This window comes from Sciurus vulgaris (assembly GCF_902686455.1).
Source record: "Sciurus vulgaris genome assembly, chromosome: 4".
In the NCBI taxonomy this organism is placed as follows: Eukaryota; Metazoa; Chordata; class Mammalia; order Rodentia; family Sciuridae; genus Sciurus; species Sciurus vulgaris.
Genome location: NC_136464.1, coordinates 17,199,556 through 17,220,172, shown reverse-complemented (window position 1 = coordinate 17,220,172; position 20,617 = coordinate 17,199,556). Strand labels below are relative to the sequence as shown.

The 20,617-nt window shown below is 47.2% G+C and overlaps 1 protein-coding gene across 1 annotated transcript in view; it reads left to right on the top strand.

Annotated features, from left to right (window-relative positions):
- Positions 1-20,617, top strand: part of TCF7L2 (transcription factor 7 like 2) — a gene marked incomplete at its 5' end in the record, with an annotated part of 181,670 nt that overhangs the window by 70,827 nt on the left and 90,226 nt on the right. The window contains 1 exon segment of the mRNA XM_079137515.1: positions 1,707-1,808. Coding sequence (XP_078993641.1) covers positions 1,707-1,808 — 102 coding nt within the window.

The following is a 20,617-nucleotide window of genomic DNA, read 5'->3' as shown; positions in this document are numbered from 1 at the left end:
GGTATGTGGAAATGGTTGGATTGTAAGGACAACTGGGAGGGTTCTGCTGGGATTTGTTGTCTGGGGCCTGGGGTCCTCCAAGTCCTCAGTGTCCAGGGCGACCTCCACCCACTCCACCATCTCAGACAGGTTAGCCCCTTATGGGTGAACACTGGAGACCTGTGTGGGGGTTTTAGAGCAAGGGCTCGAGTGAGTCACCCACAGAGCCAGTTCCCTTACCAGCAGAAGATGCAGCATTTATGCAGGTAACTTCTCAGCAGAAGATGCAGCATTTATGCAGGTAACTCAGGTCTAGAATCTTCCAGCACCAGGAATTACTGGGTTCGGTTTTCATTTGTGTCTCTGAAGAATGTTTGATTGGCTTGTGGATAATTTTGGCCCTTCTGTTTCGTAGGGTTTGTGCAGACCCTTCTTTCTGGACTGTTCTTTGCTGTCCCTTTTCTTTCTTTTGAAACCTCCAACTTATCAAGGTCCACTCTGTGCAGCCTTCCCAAGTCTTTTCTCAGAAATTTTGTCACCCCTCTTGGTGGTGCCTGCGCGGCTCCCCGTGCTCCCCTTGACTCAACCATGTAGCTGCGTCTCCCTCAGGCGAGATAAGCTCCCATAATCCTTAGAATGAGGCTGGACACCAGTGTTCCTTGAATAAAATTTCTGCGCAACGAATATTAAAACGAGCTCCTTATTTTGCTTTGGGTCTGTGAAATGTTGAAGGTTGCTCCTTATACTGATGAGTTGGCCTTTGGAACCTTAAAGGTTGGTATTGATGTCCATAATTACAAGCACTGTGTCTAAGTTTCTTTGGGGGTCTGAAGTTTTCCTGCGTGAAACTTGTTACCAACAAGTCAAGTTCCTGGGAATTTTTTACACACAGGCTCAGTATCTCCAGAACCAGGCAAGCCACCTCACCTCAGTCTCCCTTACTGTAAAACAAAACCATGAGTTGGGTCACTTGATCACTCAGGTCCCCCTGACAGCTGATGTGTCACTTTGGCCAGAAAGTGTTTGGTCGTACAGTGCATTTATTCATTTCACAGTTTACAAAAAGGCAGGGAGGAGGACGAGAAGAGAAGGGGGACAGTGAGGGATCTCCATTTTTATCTCTGGTATTCCTGTGCATGTCTGTTGAAATGAGTGTGCCAATTGCATTGTGCCCTGGGTGTGCATCTGTTGCTGGGAAATATTTTTGTTTTATAAGCTTTTGAATTGGCTGAGGAACTCTGTGTTACCCTTACGTAAGCAGCTTCTACTACATAAAGGGCAGTTGTACATATGTACTTGGCTTTTCTTTAAATTGAAGGATGGTGGCATTTGAAAGAAAGATGAAGGTCACTGAAAGAGTAGATTTGGAATTGAAATGTCCTAGGACATTTCTGGCTTGAGATTTGTCTTTGCTTTCTTCTTCTGGGATAGCTCTGTGTTCCCATTTTTCTTTCCTCCCCCCGCCCCCCCCCCCCCCCATTAAGGTATATCAATGGACCCATTTTATCCAAAGCCACCATGTAGTTTGACTGCAGAGAAACTCTAGTTGCTTGTAGCATTAATGAACTTTGAACTCTAGGAAAGAACTTCCTGGTATTGCATGTGATTTCTTTTGTTGTGATTTGCATGCTTTTAAAATTTTTTTCGGTTTCTGACCTATGGGACAGTTATTTCTCGGGTGAACTTTTTGTATTTCTTTGTTTAATTCTTGGTTTCTGGTTTTCCAGTATCTCCAGATGAAATGGCCACTGCTTGATGTCCAGGCAGGGAGTCTCCAGAGCAGACAGGCTCTCAAGGATGCCCGCTCACCGTCACCAGCACACATTGTTGTAAGTAAGCCCCCAAAGACAGTTGTCTCCATTACTAGGGGACAAAGAAGAAAAAAAGTCTCTTTTGGTGGAAACAGGCCTTGTTTGTCAGTTCTTTTCTTTAAAGTTATTATTATTATTATTATTTTTTTAAATATTCTTGGCTATGGTTTAAATTTATGAAGTGCTTAGTTTTGGTGATGGCTTTTATTGATCATAACCTACCCGAAAAATTTCTGAGTCTTTTCCCTACCTTTTTTTCATGCATTGGGTTAGAATTAACCACCACAGTTGGGTAAACTCAAAATTGGTGTCAGTAATCTAAAACAATTCAAGTGGGGAGCCAGGGTAGGTAAGAGAGGATTAGGAAAGGGAACCCTGGGCTTGAGGCTTCCCAATCCCCACGGCCCCACAATTTATCTTGCCATTTGTAGGAAAGTAACATTCTGTACTAGCATTAGGAAGTTTCGTCTGGCTGGCTGATGGTGACCCTTGAGCAGAAATGAATTTAGGCTAAAATTAAATTTAATTTGTATGTTCATGACTTGGAAAGCGTGTGGGTTTGACACGGAGAACACTTGTTTTTAGTACTAAGAGACTGCAACATACAGTGTGTGTCTACATGTATTTTTAATGCACTTTCTTAGAATTTTGTCGGCTCTGAAAGTTTATAAATTAACCTCTTGAGAAGATAGTGCAGCCTTATTAGAATATCTATTCCCTTCTATGTATTTATATCATGAGCTGGACTTCATGCTTTTGAAATAATTAATGAAAGACGTATTTTTGTAATGAATCCACGACAGGTAGAGTTATGCAAAGCATGAAACAATTCATGTATTTTTTATTAAAGCATCATGAAATATTACTCATTACTATATTCTGCCTCTCTATTTCTTGTAATTTCTAAAAATTGCAAAATAATTTTTGTGAGTAGAAAAATCTTACCATGCATTGTGCAAATTGTAGGCCCTCTGCCTCCTTATTTTGCGGCTTGCTGTGCTTGAGTATGTTTAATGAGTTATACCAGTGTTGTATGTGTGCAACAGTTTTTGTAAAACAGCATTTGGAATCATGGTCTGTGAAAGTGCCAGGGCCTCATGGTATAAATGCGGCATGCAGGAAGAAGGCTGACCCTTGCCAGCTTCTTCCTCCTCCTCCAACTCCACAATCACGGATGCTCCTAGAATATCACGATTTCAGGACTGGAGGTGACCTCGATCATTTTAGGTCCTGCCTGATCTCAGAAAAGGAAACTGAGGCCAGAGATGCCTTAAGTGAACTGCCCAACGTCACACACCGAGCTAGGAGCCAGAGTGAGAACCCAATTCAGTTCTCTGCTCCCATTGCAGGATCTTGTGACATGGTCCCTTCAGGGAGAGGGAAAGCACCTCTCCATGCCTGGCCCTGTAATTGGATCATTAGCCAGGACAGTGACAGAGGTGTAAAGAAGTTGGTGGCTTGGGGTACTGATGTAGGTTTCTCCTGGGAAATTGAATACTGTGTTAAAAAAAAAAATTAAGGTACAGAGATTGACACGTGGGACATCCCTGGAGTTACAGGTCAGGTGAGAAGCCAACAGCTTCACTTCTTCTGCATCCCTGGGTCTCCCTCTGTGGGGCCAGGCTTTGAAATTTATTTCTCTGCTTTCAGAAATGCTCACTGGAACTGTCCCACCTATTTTAACTTTAGAGAAAGGACCTTATCTTTAAAATCTCCTGGAGGCCTTTCGTCTTTGACTGTGGAAAGGAGATCAGGTCCTAGGAGTGGTTCAGAGGGGACATGGCCCCTAGTGGTGTGTCACAGGTCCATGGGACGTGTGGAGGGCAACGGGAGTTGTCTACTTGGCGAGAGCTGATTGTCCCCGCCCCTCCCCATCCCGCTGGTCTCCCCTGTCCCGTAACGGTTGCTGCAGCTCAGGTCCTCAGAGCCTTGTTTTCTCGTGTGGAAATTAACGATCTGGAGGGGATGGCCGAACAATTTTTCCAGAGCCAGTGTGGATTTTGGCAAGGGTAGCAGAGTGAAGACTCTTTTCCTCTGCTGTTTAATGAAGGGCACGTTTACCATAGCAACCGCTTTGGAGCACACATCACCTTTGAGATGGGGACCTTTGTCCAAAGGAGCCACAGCTGGCAACAGTTACAGGATCTTGCATGCTTCCTGCTGTGCCCTTGGGGACCTGGAACCAGCCATTGTGTAGGGGTATGCACTGGTGGAGGAGGGCAGATGCTGGACGCTGGAGAGAGGAGAAAAGCCATAAGTTTGGACAAAGAAGACCAGCTTGGGAGATGTGTAATGCTTTTTGTGGCAGTGAAAGGTGACTTAGGCCCCAAGAGTCAGCCCTGTCCTGAGTGTTTGTGCAGTCTTCACTGAGGGGCTACAAGGAGGGGTTTCTGGGCAAGGGGAGTTAGAGGGAGATGGGAAAGCCAGGTGGGGACATCGACTGGGGACATCAACTTCACTTCTTCATCCTTCTGCTCACCTGTAAACTTTGGGATCGGGGATCCATTTTCCTTGGGACCACAAATTTATATAATTACCTTTTCACTTGACATAGGGCAGGTTGTCAACTAAAATCCAGCCTACCTGGGCGGGTACAGAGTGTCTCTGTTTATGAAGGTTGCCCTCTGAAGCGTGGCTCGGTCGGCGGGAGTCCGCGCAGTTTCAGGTCTGGTTGGTGTTGAGATTCAGTCACAAATGGCTGTGCCTTCTCCAGACACAGTGCTTTTCCTCACACGCTGGGTTTTGTGTCACATCACTGGGTTTTATGTCACATTGCGGTAATTTGCCAGAGATGTTTCAAAATAATGGTCTAAGTGTTGCTTCCTAAATTCTCTGAAATTTGGATTTATTGTAACTTTTGGGCCAAGTTGTTTCATGATTCTAATGTTTCTTTTTGAAAATAGGGAAGTGTTCAGGGCTACAGCCCTCACAGATTGCTAACAAAATAACTTTCTCCAGCACCTGTTTAGGGCAGAATTCTCATGGGAATTCAAAGCATTTTGTTGGAATATTTTAGTCTGATCGGTTTTTTTTCAGGTGATACATGGGCTACCACACTGTAAAAAAATTGATGTGGACAACAGGTGCTCTCAGCCAGAGAGCAGTCTGCTTATCTGGCAGACGTGGGGACGGGACCAGGGCCTCACGTATGCTAGGCAAGCACTGTACCCCCTGAGCTGTGTCCCCAGCCCCCTCAACAATATCTAAATTAAGAAACAAAACCCCGCGCCTTTTAGTTCCTGCAGCTGAAGCTGGCATCCTGATTGTTGTAACCTGGCGACTGCGGATCCCTGTTCAGGGGAGAGAGAGGAAATTGCTCCCCAGGGATGACGTCTTGATGGGCGGGCTGTCCAAAAAAAGAGCATTCACACCGGGAGCCACGCCCTCTCCCTACAAATTCATTGACCACTGGCTTCACTTTCCCAAACCTCTTCTGGCCCAGTCCCATTTTCTAACTCATAGAACCAGTCCGTTTCTTGCTCCGTGGTATTTCGAAATTTATGTTTTTAATTCTTGCTCCATTTCTCTCTCCCTCACTGAGGGCCAGGCCTGGCTGGTGCTGAGCTGGGGCGGGAGTTGGGTCGACTCGCCTCCAGCGGCTGGCAAGCTGCGGGCTAGGAGCTGCTCCCCAGGTACCACCCCCGGTGTCTTTGCGGTACAAAGACTTTTCATTTAACTTCCTTTGTACTTGGCAAAAAAAGACTCGGGACCAAAAGTGGTGGTATTTTGGAAGAGTATGTATCTTACAAACCAGCAAAAGGCTTCAAAAGTTTTTACAATTTATCTTGGGGGTTTCCTTTTGAAGTTGATGTGAAATTTCACCTTGGGGTGGATTTCTAGAATTTCTCCGACTCGGGTGTTTTGTTGTGTAATGAGCATCGAAGTGTGGGATGGGAAAGCAGGCCGCATCCCGGGGAAGGCAGCCGCAGACGGTGGTGCTGCAAGATTTTTGTTGCTATTGCTTAAATGCTTGAAGGAGAGGGGCCAGCTCTTACGAAATGCAGGTTTGACTGAAGGAGGACCTCAGACGCCCGCTGTCTGCTGAGCACTTTCAAGTGAGCTCAGGCCGTAGGACCCTCCTGTTTTGTTTCAGAGTGGGGCGCACACAGTGCGCCTGGTGTGGACTGCCAGGCTCTGTGTTAGGGCTGGCATAGCCATGGCACCCTCTCCACGTGGGAGGCACCTGCCAGGTGTCATGAAGGAGTACAGGCCATCAGGGTGACCAGGGAGACTTGACTGTGACTGGGAAGTTGGTCGGGATTTGTGCCTTGATGGCTGCGTGAGAAAATGGTATTTAAGAGGGGGTAGTTAATGGGTCTTCTAATGTTCTGTGGCCCCAGAGGCTAACTATGATTGACGAGATCTAATTGCATATTTCAAAATGGTTTTCACAAACAGGGTTTTGAATGTTCCCAGCACAAATCAAGGAGAAACATTTGAGATGATGGATAAGCCTGTTGCCCTGGTCCCTGCCATTGTGTACATGTATTGAAATGTCACACTGTACCCCATATACACGTACCATCATTATGCTTCAGTTAAAAATAAAAAAAGTTAAAAATGGTATTTGAACGATTGTTGAAGTTGGCCAGAGAAGGTGTAAGAATGGGAGAATATTCTAGGCCGAAGGAAAAATGCATGTGAAGGTCGGAAAGGAAAGAGTTGGCTTTGAGATTCGCAGCTCAGGTGAGGCGCAGGGTGGGTAGGGCAGGGGAAGAGTGGACGGAGGTGGGACATCTGAGGAGCTGGCGTCTGATCCTAACCACTGGGGAGTCACGGCCAGGTCTGGCTGTCACCCCTGCCTTCGGGGGCTGTGTTGAGCTGCTGGCACGGGGAGGTGAAGGTGAGCCCACTGGGGAATATCAGCAGAGCTTGCAGGGGCTTCAGGTGTTGGCACTGAGGAGCAGCCAGTGACTGGAGCCCACCATTGCCCAAGGGGAGGCTGGAGCAGGAGCGGGCTCGTGGGTCCAGTCATGGATCCTGCAGACAGCGATTCCTTCTGGTGTGCAAAAAAGCCTCCTGGGCGTTGAGAGACTGCGGAATCGACGACAAACGGTAACCCTGGTGGTGGCAAAGAGGCCCGTGGCATTTCCTCCATGGCAGGCATTGCTGAGGCTTCGTAGATGTTGCAGAGGAGGAGCTGGGTGCAGTGGGGTTCAGCGTGCGTGCCCCAATGGAGTCGGGATGTGAAGCAAAGACCTGATGGCTCCTGAGCGGCCACCTCTCACCCACCAGGCTTCTAGAGCCAAGTGGTGTCCCTGTGCTGCCGGCAGGTGCTCCAAGGGGAGCCTTCACCCACCCTGGCCAGTGGGCATGGCTCCAGGAGGCCCTTAGCTTCCGGGATACACGTAAGGTTGCCTGGGATTTGCTTTCTGGGCTGTAGGTGCTATGGCTGTGCAGATGGCTCATTGGCACTTGTGGGAAGGTGAGGGCAGGGCCCTTTGGGTGATGTGAGAGTGAACCTGTCCTGACTGCCTAAGAGCCGCAAGTGTGGACTGCCTCCTCCCACTGCTGCGTCCCTGTGAACTTTCCTTGTTTTTATATATTTATTTTTTAACATCCATTTCTCTGTGACTCAGCTGGACTTTCTAGAACACTCAGCGTGTGTTTCCTGGTGGCAGCTGAGTCAGAACTTTCCCACTTCACAGACAGGGCTGTGGTGAGGTTGTCTATTTTGTCTAAGGATATAAAGCAAGCCTGTGAGCATTGTGAAAATATTATTATTATTGTAAGTAGAGTTAGTAGATCCTAATATGGAGAGTTAGTCAACCAGGTTGAGCGTCTTTTGGGGGGAAGAAGTGATGAATGGAATCATCGTGTGATGTAAACCCTAAAGTGGTCTCTGGACCATTGTGGAGTCCAGAAGTAGTGGCCCCCAGTAACCTGGTGCTCTAGTGAGGAGCTGTGGGTTTTTTTTTTTTTTTTTGGTGCTGGGGATCGAACAAGGCAAGCACTCTACCGACTGAACTATTTCCCCAGCCCCATGGAGCTGTGGGATTCTTGAGGACTGGGGTCCTGTGGTGGTGGCAGGACTGTGTCAGGAGAGACTGTCACTTTGGTTGTGTGCCCTGTGCATCAGACCCACATCTGCAGGGCCTTAAAGCCCCTCACCATCTCTCCCCCTGTGTCCCTCCTGTGTCCCATCACTTTTTGGCAGCTGGCTATTCTTGAACGCTTCCAGAGCAGGGGAGACTCTCTTCTGTGGAGACCACTGGAGGGGGGCCTTTGTAGTGAGCCGAGATCACGCTCCTGAAGTGCTTGCTCCTGGGCTGGCGTTCTGCTCCTTCTGGTCTCGAGTATCGGAAGGTAGCTGTTGTACACTCCACCCCTCCATCACCTTGTCATCTTCCAAGGATCATCCTTGACTGTAATTCACATCCTCAGTGTCTGATAGCTGAAACTATTTAAGCAGGAGAATGACAGATTTTTGGTTAAAACATTTACCTCTAGAGTAGGTAAAATTAATTTTTCAATCCGTGTGATGTTCTTCATTCATAAACTTTGTTCATTGTTACAGTTTGGAAAAGAGCCCATAATCTCACTACTCAGATTACATTATGAATAATTTGGTAGATTTCCTTCTAGGCTTTTTCTTCTGAATATATTAATATTTATATTTGTTTTTAACATACTTGAGCTCATAATTGTGCTCAATATTTCTAGCCTCGTATTTATTTAAAATGAAAATTGCTGTAGTTAATAAGCACTTCCCCGTGTCATTAAAATTCTTAAGGCTCTTTAATGACCACTAACAGTCCATAATATGATTACACCCCAATTTACTTAATCAGTGCCATATTGTTCGGCCTTTAGATTATCTGCTTTTGTTGCCGTTCTGGATAATCCTTTGCTGATCATCTCTTTGTGCATAAATCTTTCTCCCTCTTTTCTTTTTTTTATTCTCTTGGGATAACTTATTAGGAAGAAAGGTAAAGGAGAATGGAGTTAGATTTTTTTTTTTTTAATATGTAGCCACAAATTATTTTCCTGAAAATCATTTTTTCTTCATGGTACTAGGGATTGTTCATTTACGGGTGAGCTATACCTCCAGCCCTTTTTACTTCACTAAGTTGCCGAGGTTGGTCTCTAACTTGTGACCCTCCTCCCTCGGCCTCCCCAGAATCTGGGATTACAGGTGTGTGTCCCCATGTTTGCCCACTCCCGCCGAAATTTCTCCTTTTTGTAACTCTTAGTGGTATGTGAGGTTTATCATGACCGGAATGATTTTAACAAAATAAATTTCTGGGAATTAGCAAGAGACCAGAGTTCCCTTTAGAGGTGAGCCCCAGAATAATGACCCAACCCATTGCCACCCAGCTGAGCGGGGCATCCTCCTCAGGCCTTTTACCTGCAAGGTGGGCAAGGAAAATGCTTGTTTCCTGAATGAGTAGCAGGTTTTAAAGTCAGCCGATGTGTTGCTGTTTCACAGAATTAAACACATTCAGTTTAGGTAATTCACAGCATAACAGCTTGCTTTCGGTGTATCCTAGCCCCTGAATGTACTCAGTACTTCTGTGGTTATTTTACGTATTGACTGTGCCCTTTGCTTAAAAATTGCAAATAATTTCAGAAAAAAGTTTAGCAATTTTTTATAGTGTTTTGTTATTGGACAAAGTTATTTGTTATATGTGAGCTAGGTCAGGACTAGGACCAGGATTAGGTTTCTGGGACAGTGTGCCCACGATGCAGAGAGCCATCGCCTCCTTCCCGTGTTGAAGATGAGCCCACAGCCTCATGTTGGCCTCACTTGCCACCCTCGCCACCCTTTCCTGGTGCTGGTCCTGTTGTGCCAGGGGAGTCACTAAGGTTTGTTTCGCTGAGTGTTTAATGAGGCGCTGGACAGAAAGGTTCTCTGCTAATGTAGTCTTGGTGGAGCCCAGCAGAGGCCTCTCCAGCGCTGGGTTCGAGCCCTTCCTTTCCTGGAGGAGAGGAGAGTCCTCCTGCGGTCTTCTCAGCGGAGGGATAAGATTGGAACCCACTTTGGAAAGTTGTTTGAGTTTCGGCACCTGCTCTGTTTACCAAGCGTGGGAGCCTGTTTTCAATTAACACAGATCTACTTAGAGCTAAACTCATGCTTTCCCCTATGTTTATCTTTCCAGTAAATAAAACAAAAGTGTTCCTTTGGCGCCTGTTTTGTCCTGCTTGACGTTTCTGGTCTTGCTGATTAGCTGTGTTTGGGGCTCACTTGGTTTTCCAGCCCGAGTGGAAGTTTCTTGAAGCCAAGGAGCCCCTGTGGTTGACTTCTCTGCATGTGGCTGCCCCCCTCCCATGGTGGTGACGATCTGTGTCGAGAGACTGGAGCTGATTTAGTTTGGAAAGAGTGTGATTCCATCGTGACCACAGTGTGCTCACATTCCGCTTGGTCGACATGAGAGCACGGACGTGTCTGTCCCCTACCTGCTGGGGGAGAGTGTTTGGGAGAAGCTTGATTTTGGGTTATGACATTGGGCATGGTTTGCCAGTAACTTGGTGATCCACCTTTACCCATTCCAGTGTACTGCCCAGTGCGTCCAGTCAGGGCAAACTGGCTTGTGTGGAGGAGGCTCCAGGGAGGCTGACTGTGGCCTGTCCTTTGGGACTAATGGGATGAGACCTCTGGACTTCCTTTTATACCAGGGATTGAACTCAGGGACACTTAACCACTGAGCCACATAGCCAGGCCTTTTTAAATATTTTATTTAGAGACAGGGTCTTGCTGAGTTGTTAGGGCCTCACTAAATTGCTGAGGCTGTCTTTGAACTCACAGTCCTCCTGCCTCAGCCTCCCAAGCCTTTGGACTCTTTAAGATGGTACCCAGCAGGAAATCCATAACTTGGTTATTGATTATGGGAAATGACTGTATTTAACCAATAATTTCGGGTTTATGGAATTATTTTGTAATTGACTATCTTATTTTGTAATTGACTTACAGGTCAGATTCTCATTTCTTTGAAAAATTAAAATAATATAGATGGAAAAAACTACTGGATTTTAGACTTGTCCCTGGGGGGATACTGGGTACTAAAATGGGAGGGCTTGTGGGGTATTTTATGTTGAAGTATATTTAGGTCTAACCAGTTGGCTGAGTTGCCCAGGAATCCTCAGGTAAGACTGACCATATTTTGATAATTATTCAGATTTTCATTGCAACCACATCCTCTCCTGAGATCCAGGTCCACTCTCCTTTGGATGCCAGATAGATGGGATATGGGCACGCCCAGAATCACATTCTTTATTTGTACGTTTCCCCACTTCCCACATCCAAACCGGTTACCTACTGTGAGTAGAACTTCAGGAAAGATGGACAGCATTTGCCCCAAACCTTGGGATTCGTTCTTGATCTGACCTTCACCCCCTTTGCCATCTCTGACTTCAACGTGGGACTGGATTTCTTTGTGGGTCTACTGATTTCCAACTTGTATAAATTCCCATCACTCATCCTTGGTGCCCTCACCGAGGTGGACCTTGAAGCCTTAGACAGGTGTATCACATGACCTCCTACTGACATTTTGAGGAGAAATTTTTGTCTTGAGGGAGACCCAGAGCAATTATCAAGAGACACTGCCTCATCACCTGATTGACTGGTGGGACTCTGAGATCAAGGACAAGTAAGTTAAGTCCAGAAACTGGCTATGCTTAGAGCTTCTTGTGGACTGGAGCCCTGCAGGCTGCGTGAGGATGTGGCCAGTGTCTTGGTCATCATACCTGGAGCAGGACCTAGAGGACCCAACCATCCACAATGCCCGTCATCCGAAGCTTCCTGCAGTGTCAGGCTGCTGCAAGCTCCGGGTGGTGTGATGCAATCTATTTTCCAGCCCGAGCCCGCATGGCGGGTGGATCTGGGCAGCGATTAACTGCGTCACTGCAGCTGTTTAGCAGGCACGAATGAGATGGGGGTCACCATGTGTCCAAGTTCAGTGGGGCAAAGGCCTCTTGTCCTCTGAGAGCACAAGCTACCTGTTGCCCAGGTGCTCAGGTGGAGAAAACAGCAAGCTTTTGAATGGCTGAAAGGAGGAAGGCGGGGAAGAAGCAAGCCTTCAGCTCAGCCTTGGGCCCGACCTATTCTAGGGTCCCTGGAGACCAAGCAGAATGTGGGTCCCTTATCAAGTCAAGGCCTGTGGCAGGGGCGTGTTCTAAATCCTCTGCTTTCCGTGGCTCCAGAAATCAGGCATGACTCGGACGGCCTTGAGGTCTGAGAGATGCGTATTTCCCCATCCTGTTCACACTTCTCAGGACTCTGACCTTGGCAGGTGGAGGCAGAAAAGGAAATCTGAAAAAATTCTCATAATGGAAGGAGAATCTGGGAGGGCAGAAGGGCCTCTGCGGAAGTCTTCAGGCTGGTTCAGTCGGAACTCCTGAAAAAGAAGGGTGTTTTGGAGAGAGGTAGCAGCCCCCTTTAGCCAGAGCCCACAAATGAAGGAGTGCCTGAAACCAAGAATTGCAAGACCAAGGCTGAAGAGAGGGGCCACTCAGGCTGAGCAGCTTTTGACTGGTGGGAGCATTTCTGCTATCATTACACCACTTTTCTTTCCCCGCTGGCCACCCCCCTCCTTCACTGTGGTGGTGGTCTACTCGCCCCTATCACTTGGTTCTGGTGGGCATGTGATTGGGCAAGGGGCAGGCATAAGATAGAAATTTGAGAGTCTTGATGTGGAGGGGGTCTTTGGACTGCCTTCGTATGTGCACACAGGCACGTCCGCTAGTCCCGTGGACACATGCCCCTTGCCCCTCAACGAGGACCATCATTTGCAGAGGATTTAAATGGTTGTGGGAAGAATTGCCTTGATAGCACCCTTGATGTCTGCTAGCCAGCTCCAGCCCTGGACCATCAGTAAGGAAGCCAATGCTGTGAATAGCTGGAAGTGACTTTCTGTCCCTTACAACCAAGGGAGTTCTAACTAATGCAGTTTTCTAAGCCTTAGGCTCATAATAAATTAAAATTTAGAAAAGAATCGTTCTTTCTTTTGGATTTTTCATTCTCTTTATCTGAAAATGCTAAGGCACGAACAGGTTCTTTTGCCACTGTATAGCGGACCCTGCATGGGGAGAAGACACCCTCCGTTCCTTCAGAATGGATGGACTCCTGCTGGTCCTGAATTTGCTATAAGGAGGATATATAACACATAATCTTCTCCCAGGAACCTTCTGTAAATGGAGGCTTGTGTGAAAAAAGGAGTTTCCATGAGTTGCTTCTGCGGTCATGGGGAATTTTGAAAATGAACTTTAGGTATTTTCATGAAATTCCTGTTTTCATATTTTTAGTTTCTTGCAGTTTTCTTTTCTGGATCCCACAGAACATACTCATCTTGGCCCCAAAGCTCTTATTTTTGTTCCTTGGGAACGTTTACTTGTATTCTTTTAGAAGCGTTGTTTTCTTATTATGGCTAATCAGTGGCACACTGAGTTTGCAGTGATTTCCATTTGACCGATTATCCCCACTTTCCTATTAGATGAAGATTCTGTCCACGAAAGCCCGTGCAAACAGGAAAGGCTGCAACTACCAGGGGCTGTTCCACGGTCTTCGAGCTGAGTACGGTGTTAGTACCTAGGCTGTGCGCTGGGTGTGTCTGGCCTGAGCTGTGTGTTGATAGAGATTCTAAGGCCTTGTTGGCTCCCCGGGGAAAGGAAGAATCAATGGAGTCACATCTGCCAGGGGGGAAAGGAGGAGCACGAGGGACAGTGGAGGGGCCACAGCTGTCATTTTTGTTTAGGCTGTACATCTCCTGTGAAAAATATCGGGAGTCGAGCCCCCGACTGGGTCTATCAGAGTCCTGTCTCATGAAGACGTCCCCATGCACAAAAGTCATCACTTGCCATTGTAAAACTTGTCCCGAAGGAAGTGCTGGGAGAGAGGAACCTGATCCATAAGAAGCGGGACTGAGACCTGCAGTCTTGGTTTATCCCTTGGTTCCTCCGTGGCAGGATGTCGCCTTGCCATCTCTGTGGGATATGTCCTGGGGACCTGACCTGCGAGCCAGGTGTTACATGCAGTCACAGCCCACTTTGCTGCGTCTCTCCTGTGGATCCTCATGGTGTACACAGTCATGGATTTCTGCCAGCTCCTAAACCAGGTGTCAGGAGTGACCTCCATATTTCTCCTTTCCTCCTACCCTTCAATTAAAAGTCATATCTGAGAAATCAAGGTGTTCCTAAAGAGGGCGATGACTTTCATGCTATCTGAATGTTTTAGTTTGGAAGGACAGGGTTTTCTTCCCTTTTTCCTATAATAAAAGCCACCTACTCTTTCTCCATTGTGTTTTGCTACATAAGTGTGGCGATTCTTGACCTGATTTATTTACCACACCATTTGAGACACAAGCACAGGTCTCATGCCAACAATATCATGGTTAAGTTTTAGAAAATAATTTGACACTGCAGCCCGTGGAGAGGCAGCGGGGCACACAGTGAGCCAGTGTGTGCTTGGACGTCTGTGTGGAATGAGTGAGTGGGCAGAGAGGACGTTGGTCAGGGAGAAGGAGGGCGGGCCACCAGCCCCAGGGAACTGGGCTGGGGCTCCAGGGATGGCCCGCACCGCGTGCAGAGGCCAGCAGGGTTGGGCTTGGCTGAGCTTTCTGGTGTCTGGATGCCTGTGTGAATTTCCTCCCCAGGTTTTCAGTTGGCAGAGTAGAACCTACTGCATACAGAGCAAGGGTGTGGACTGTCGGGATCTTGCTGGGTCCAGGCCCGTGATACCAGAGGTCAGAGCAGAATCTAAATTAAAGGTCTTGTAGAACCTTCTGTTGTGCTCTGTCCCGGAGCCTCAGTTACTACAGGATTGCAAATTCAAGACCACAGCCTTGTTCTTGTTTGTGTTAACTCTCTCGTTGCTGATTTTTCCTTTCACCCCAGAATCTGCGTGTTGGGCGATCTCCAGGTAGAAAGCCCTTGTTTTAAATGCTAGCTGAAGTGCTGCATTGAGAAATGAAGAGCCGTAGCGACAAGATCGTGGCCGTGCTGGCTGTTCACTAGGCACTCACTGGATCCAGGCACGTTACTAAGCAGTTTAGGTACCCATCAGGTTGAATCCTCACAACACCAGCGTTGAGTTAGCTCTTGTCACTCCCGCGCCACAGATGAGGAGACCAAGGGCAGGAGAATGCAGAGCTAGGGCCTCATGCTGGACCATGGGGAGCACATGGGCAGGGAGGGGCAGGTTTCTGGGCACCACAGCAGACTGGTATTTCTGGGGCTGCCCGTTGGAGGCTTGTCTTTTGTGAGGCTGTTAGTTCCTGTTGAGGGCATGAGGCTTTGTGGGTTCCTAGGAGGAAAAGGTGTGAACTCATGGCAACAGAGGGAGGTTCACACCACTGCAGGCCATCTACTTACCCCAAATTATACCTCCCCCTTCGCGTGTGGGCCTGTCTGCAGACTTGTGGGCAAATTACAAATCTTGATAAATCACAATGGACCGAGGTTTTTGTGAATATTTCTCTCAGCTCACCAGTGGTGTGTGCTGTGCCTCTCAGTCCTTGATCTGGGAGTGAACAGATTTGGATCTTCTAGTCCTGAGCTTTCCAGGATGCTTGGCGTTGCCTTTACAGCATCTGTATCCCGGTCTCTCTAGCAGCTTTGGTGAGAGGGTCAAGGTGGAATTCCCGAGTGTAGTAGTGTTATGTTGGTGTGTTCTGTTTATCCTCCTGTCTAACTCTTCTCAAAATCAAAACAAAAAATACAGAAAGGCACCAAGGACGGCATAACACGTACAGCTCACGTACCTGCCGCACAAAATAGCAATTATTCATCTTCCTCCCTCTGTTCAAAAGAACAAAATCCAATCTCTGTTCTTCTTAGCCCATTCATGATTTTCCTTCCCAAGCAATTATTATGTCCAGTTTTGGTGTCTCCTCAGGTTTTGCTGTGTGTATGCACGTGTGTGCACATGTACATGAATCTACAACATATCTATCCTTCCACGTTAGTGATGTTCAAATGTTATGATAGTGGGTTCACGGTTTGTAAATCCTGCAGCTTGCTATTTTTATCAGTGCTGTTTCTTCCTCATGTTACCCATTTACATTTTGTTTACACACCTAACTGCTATGAACCATGCTGTCGTGTGAATATACCAATTTTCCAGTTTGTGTTGATGGTTCTTTGGGTTGTTTACAGGTTTAAGATTGCAAACTGTGTTGCAGTAACCATCCCTGGGCAGGCATGTGTGAGATTTTCTCTAGGATCTGTACTAGGGAGAGGACTTGGTAGGACATGGTTTGCTGCTTTGTAGGTTGTAGTCCACATCATCAGATCTCCGTGGACAATTTGATCAATGACTACTAGTGTTGCCAATGTGTAAACTTTTCCATAGTCGTCCCTACACTTGGTCTTGCCAGATCTAAGGTTTTTGCCAATCTGTTGGGTGTGCAGTGGCATATAATTTACATTTCTTTGGCCAAGAAATGTAGATGTTTGGGGACTCAAGCATCTTGCTGTATGATTTTTGCCCCCTGTTGCTTGCCTGATTTAATTCTCCATTTTTAAGGACTTCTGTAGTTTTCCCATATTGATTCCTAGGTGCTCTTTATATAGAGTTGGAGACTTGGTTATATGTGTTGGAAATATTTTCTCCTCATTTATGATCGTTTTCAACTTTGCATAGATGGATTTTTGAGTAAAGAGTGTGAGATTTTTAATGAACTCAAAACCATCAGTATTTTTCTCTATGCTTTTATTTGCTACCTACTCTGAGTGACTCCAGATTCTGCAAACAGCTGATCTAGTTACCTGACTTTGTGCATCTGTTTTCTAATAGCCACATCTGTAGGAATTGGTTGTCTTCAGTAGGAATCTAAGCCAGGTGTTAGTTTTAAACTGGGATTTAAATGTGTTTAAAAACCATCCACTTAGAATAAGATGCAGAAACATAGCTAGAAACTTTGGAGGTGCAGGGTAATACATAACTCCTGGACATGTATGGAAGAGGTGCTGAGCCCCTGGCTGTGGGACAGAAGTTTTCTATGTTTTATCTCATCATTCTTTCCAGCAGTCCCTCTTGAAGTGACTTTATCCCCATTTTAGAGATAAGAAAACCAGAGCTCAATGAAGCCAGATAACTTACGAGGCGAAACTGGCAGAGCCAAGATCCAAATCCCCGTCTTTTGACCACAAAGCCTATGTGCTTAGTACTGCGCTCCATAGCCTGGCTGAGAGTTATTTGGAATTTGAGTCTCAACATCTTTCTCTGTTAATTAGAATTCAAATCTGATTGGGGGTGAAGGCGCAGGACAAGGAGAAGGGGAAGGACTTGAGTTTGATATTTAAAAATAGAAACCAAAGACCCATCACTAGGAAGGCAGTTCAAAAGGAGCAGTTCCATATTCCATGGAACCAAAACATTAAAAGCACAAATAATTGCATCATGTGGGTCTGATGCTGAGTAATCAGCCCCCCTGTGTCACTGAGGGGGAGGCAAGGAGCCCGGGGAGTTGCTTTTGCCTAAGGAGTTACATTCCAGGGGACTCCGAGGATTTAGGTAACCACAAAAGCCATTTATTTTGAGTACACTGAGATTTCTACCACTTTGATCCCTAATCCATAGCATAATTAATAAATGAAATGTGCTGTAGCTCGGGTTTTTACGAAGTGTACTTTAAAAATGGCTTTTGGTCTGACATGATTGATTTGCCACTTGGCAGAGCATCGTCATTGCAGATGGGCAGGCCTGGAGAGGACGCTTGGTGGGCAGGCAGGGGTTGTTGGCCTTACCGGGTTTCCAGCATCTCCCTGACTCCAGGAAGGAGGCAGCCAGGGTGCAGCAGGTCCTGCTGAGGGACCACAGAGCGCTCCTCTGTCTTTCGAGGAAGGCTGCTGTGATCGGTGATCACAGTGGAGTGATTACTGGTCACCCGAACTGGAAAGCCAGCATTCACCTTGGCCTCCTGCCCGCCCTCCTGTGAGGAGTCAGACTTGGAGTAGATCAGCCAGCGAGCAAACATTCTTGCCCTCATGGAGCTTCCATTCTTTGGAAAGCAAAGAGAGGAAGGATGGTACTGAGATAGAAACCAATAAGCAGGTAAATAATTTGAAAAAACTGACAAATTAATACGTAGTAAGGTAAAAATGTTTTGACCACTGACACCCGTGCCAGATTCTACATAGCGCTGTCTAATCTTTACGCCTTTGGAATATGACCATTACTCTCACGTTAGAGATGAAGAAACAGGCCCAGGCAGAGAGGAGGGGACTTCTTTATAGTTCAGTAAGTGACCAACATCATATTTCCTGTGTTCTCTGCCAGCTGAAAATGGGTGAGGTCATTTCGGATGGTGTAGGAGCAATCGAGTGGGACCCTGGCCGGGGTCTGTTTTAGTTGGGTGATTATGGAGGTTCCCTGAGAAGCCAGTGTCCACGCTGAGATCTGAACCCTGGGGGTTCCTGAGCCATGATGCTCACTGACAGGGCACTCCCTGAGCAAGGGCGTGGACGCGCCTGTGGGCCCCATGCTGGTTTGTCAGGGCTTCTGAGAGCAAAGAAGGCTGAGGCTGTCATATTAGTCTTCCTTGGGCCTCAGATTCTTTCACGCTCAGTACAGTGGTAACTTCTGCCTACCCAGAAGAGCTTCCTTTTAGGAAAGGGGAGAGAATGCCTGGGTACATTCAAATAGGCCGTAAAAGTACCACCATTTATGTCAGAGTCTGATGAGCCCAGCTGGGGGGCCTGAGGAGGGTGGAGGAGCCTCGGAAGACGGTGGGAAGGTGACCAAGTGCTGCTCTTGGAGCCGGCAAGCAGAAGAAAGGTGGAGCTGGCTAGTTGGAACCCGGGGCTTACAGTTTGGCATGGACTTGACTGTGGTACCCCAGGGCAACTGAGAGCCCCGCTCCGTCTTTGGCTTCCTGGTCAGGTTGTGTGAAGGGGCTGGACGTCAAGTGGATTTCAAGTCCTCAGGAGTCCTGTTCCCTGTGCTAGTCTAGGTTTTGGGTGTAGTGTAGACTTTGTGGAGTGTGTGTGTGTGTGTGTGTGTCATTCTGTCTGTCCATCCTTCCAGCGGGAGGTGGATTTGGCCAGTGGGAGGAGAGACCCCAAGCACAGAGGGACAGGGCTGGACAGGAGCAGTGGGAGAGTACTGCTGCCTGGCCCCCAGGTGCCTGCGTGCTGGGCCATACGCCCTCGGACGCAGCGGAGCGTGTGATTAGGTACTGCCCGCGCTGTGCAGGAGACGGACTGCTCACCCACCCGTGGGTGCTTCTCTTGCTGGTGGCGTGTCAGAGTGGGGCCCCAAGCCTTCACAGTCATCCTGCTGCCCACACCCCAAAAGGGTGGGGGGCGATGGCAAGGAAGGGGGAAACAGGATGTGGAGGGAGCTGGGGGCTGTGGTCTGTGCAGGTCACCGGGCAGTGGCGTCACGGGGAGGAAAATATTGATGTGCCTTCTTTGTTTTTAAACCTGAAGTTTGGAGTTTTTGGAGTCCGCCGTGGATTTTGAAATGTTTTCTGAGTGCCAGAGTTTGGACATTCAGTCACTGTAGGTGTCTACTCGCCTATAGGCTTTTCAGCGGAATATTTTCGGGACTCTAAAAACAGGCGACTTTCAAGGCTGGGCCGCTTGTCCAGGACCTCCTCCCACCCCCCACCCTTTTTGGCCAAACCATGCAAACATTGGTATTCAAAAATATTTTGTTACTTTTCTTGGCAACGGGTTCCAAGAAGGAATTGCAACACAGTCTCAGAGTCAGGAGGCAACTTTCTGGGGAAAGGCGGTGGTGGGGAGGTTTGGAGTTTGAATCAAAAACAGACACCGAAGCTTTAATAAAATAAATGAAGCGGAGCCCTTTCAGCTCACGGTGGACCGTGTTGGTGCGGGTCAGGCTTTAACGTGCCTGGTGGAAATTGACAGTCTGAGAACTGGGACATAAACAAAAATGCCAGTCCCTGGGAGTCTTGTTCGCTGGACAATGTCTCAATTGTTTCCTTGGTTTTCAAGGCAGCAGGGGAGAGTGGAATATTAACTGTTTACTGCCCGAGGCTGGCTGGGAAATTGCTTCAAGAGGGAAAAGGAAGGACAGAAAATTGCATTTTTTTTTTTTTTTTTTTATTTAGACACTATTAAACATGCTGGTGAGTGATAAGAGAACAGCAGATTGTTTGCTCCTTAATTATCTACTGTAAACTCCATATTCCTGGGCACTATTTTTGGGGTGTGTATGTGAGTGTAAGGCACTGCAGGATGTTGCTTTTTAAATTTGAACGTTAGCTTTGCATTTCATCAGTTTTTAAAGATTGCTGCACATGGGTCATCTGGCCCTGGTGGATGTGACACTGGGGCTTAGGAAAGGAAGCGGGCGTGGGGGGGGGGTGTTCCGATAACACTTTACATTTTAGCTTGAGCTGATGAATCCTGCTAGTGTTTGTTCCTTTGAAAAAAATGCCCCAACAGAATGAAAATCAAGTGGTTGGAATTCTACAAAACAGAACTGATTCTTCTCCCCCTGTAGAGATACAGGGAAGGGGGAAGAGTAACTTTGTCTTAGAGGGAACTGGAGGCACAAAGGAAGGCTAGGACTCTATTCACACTTGAACTTGGTTGATTAGTGAAACAAACAGCTCAGCCTGCTCTATCAGCCTTTATCTGGGCAAAGTTCAAAACTCAACTGGTAATTATGTCCTTAGAAGCTTTAAAAGGGCTGTGTTGTTTCAAAAGCAGAGACCAGGCTTACTTCTTCAGGACAGAATGCACTTGGGTTGTTTGTTAGATAAACTCGTTTTAATAAATAGGGGTCAGGGGAGAGGTTGGCTTCTTGGAAGACTTGGGCTTTGGCTCCCTGATAAAGGACTATCTTCTCAGGCGCTCTCTCCGCTTAGCTTTTAAGCAAGAGGTTTGCAGGCAGCTGAAGTCAGCTTTGGCTCCTGCTTCCT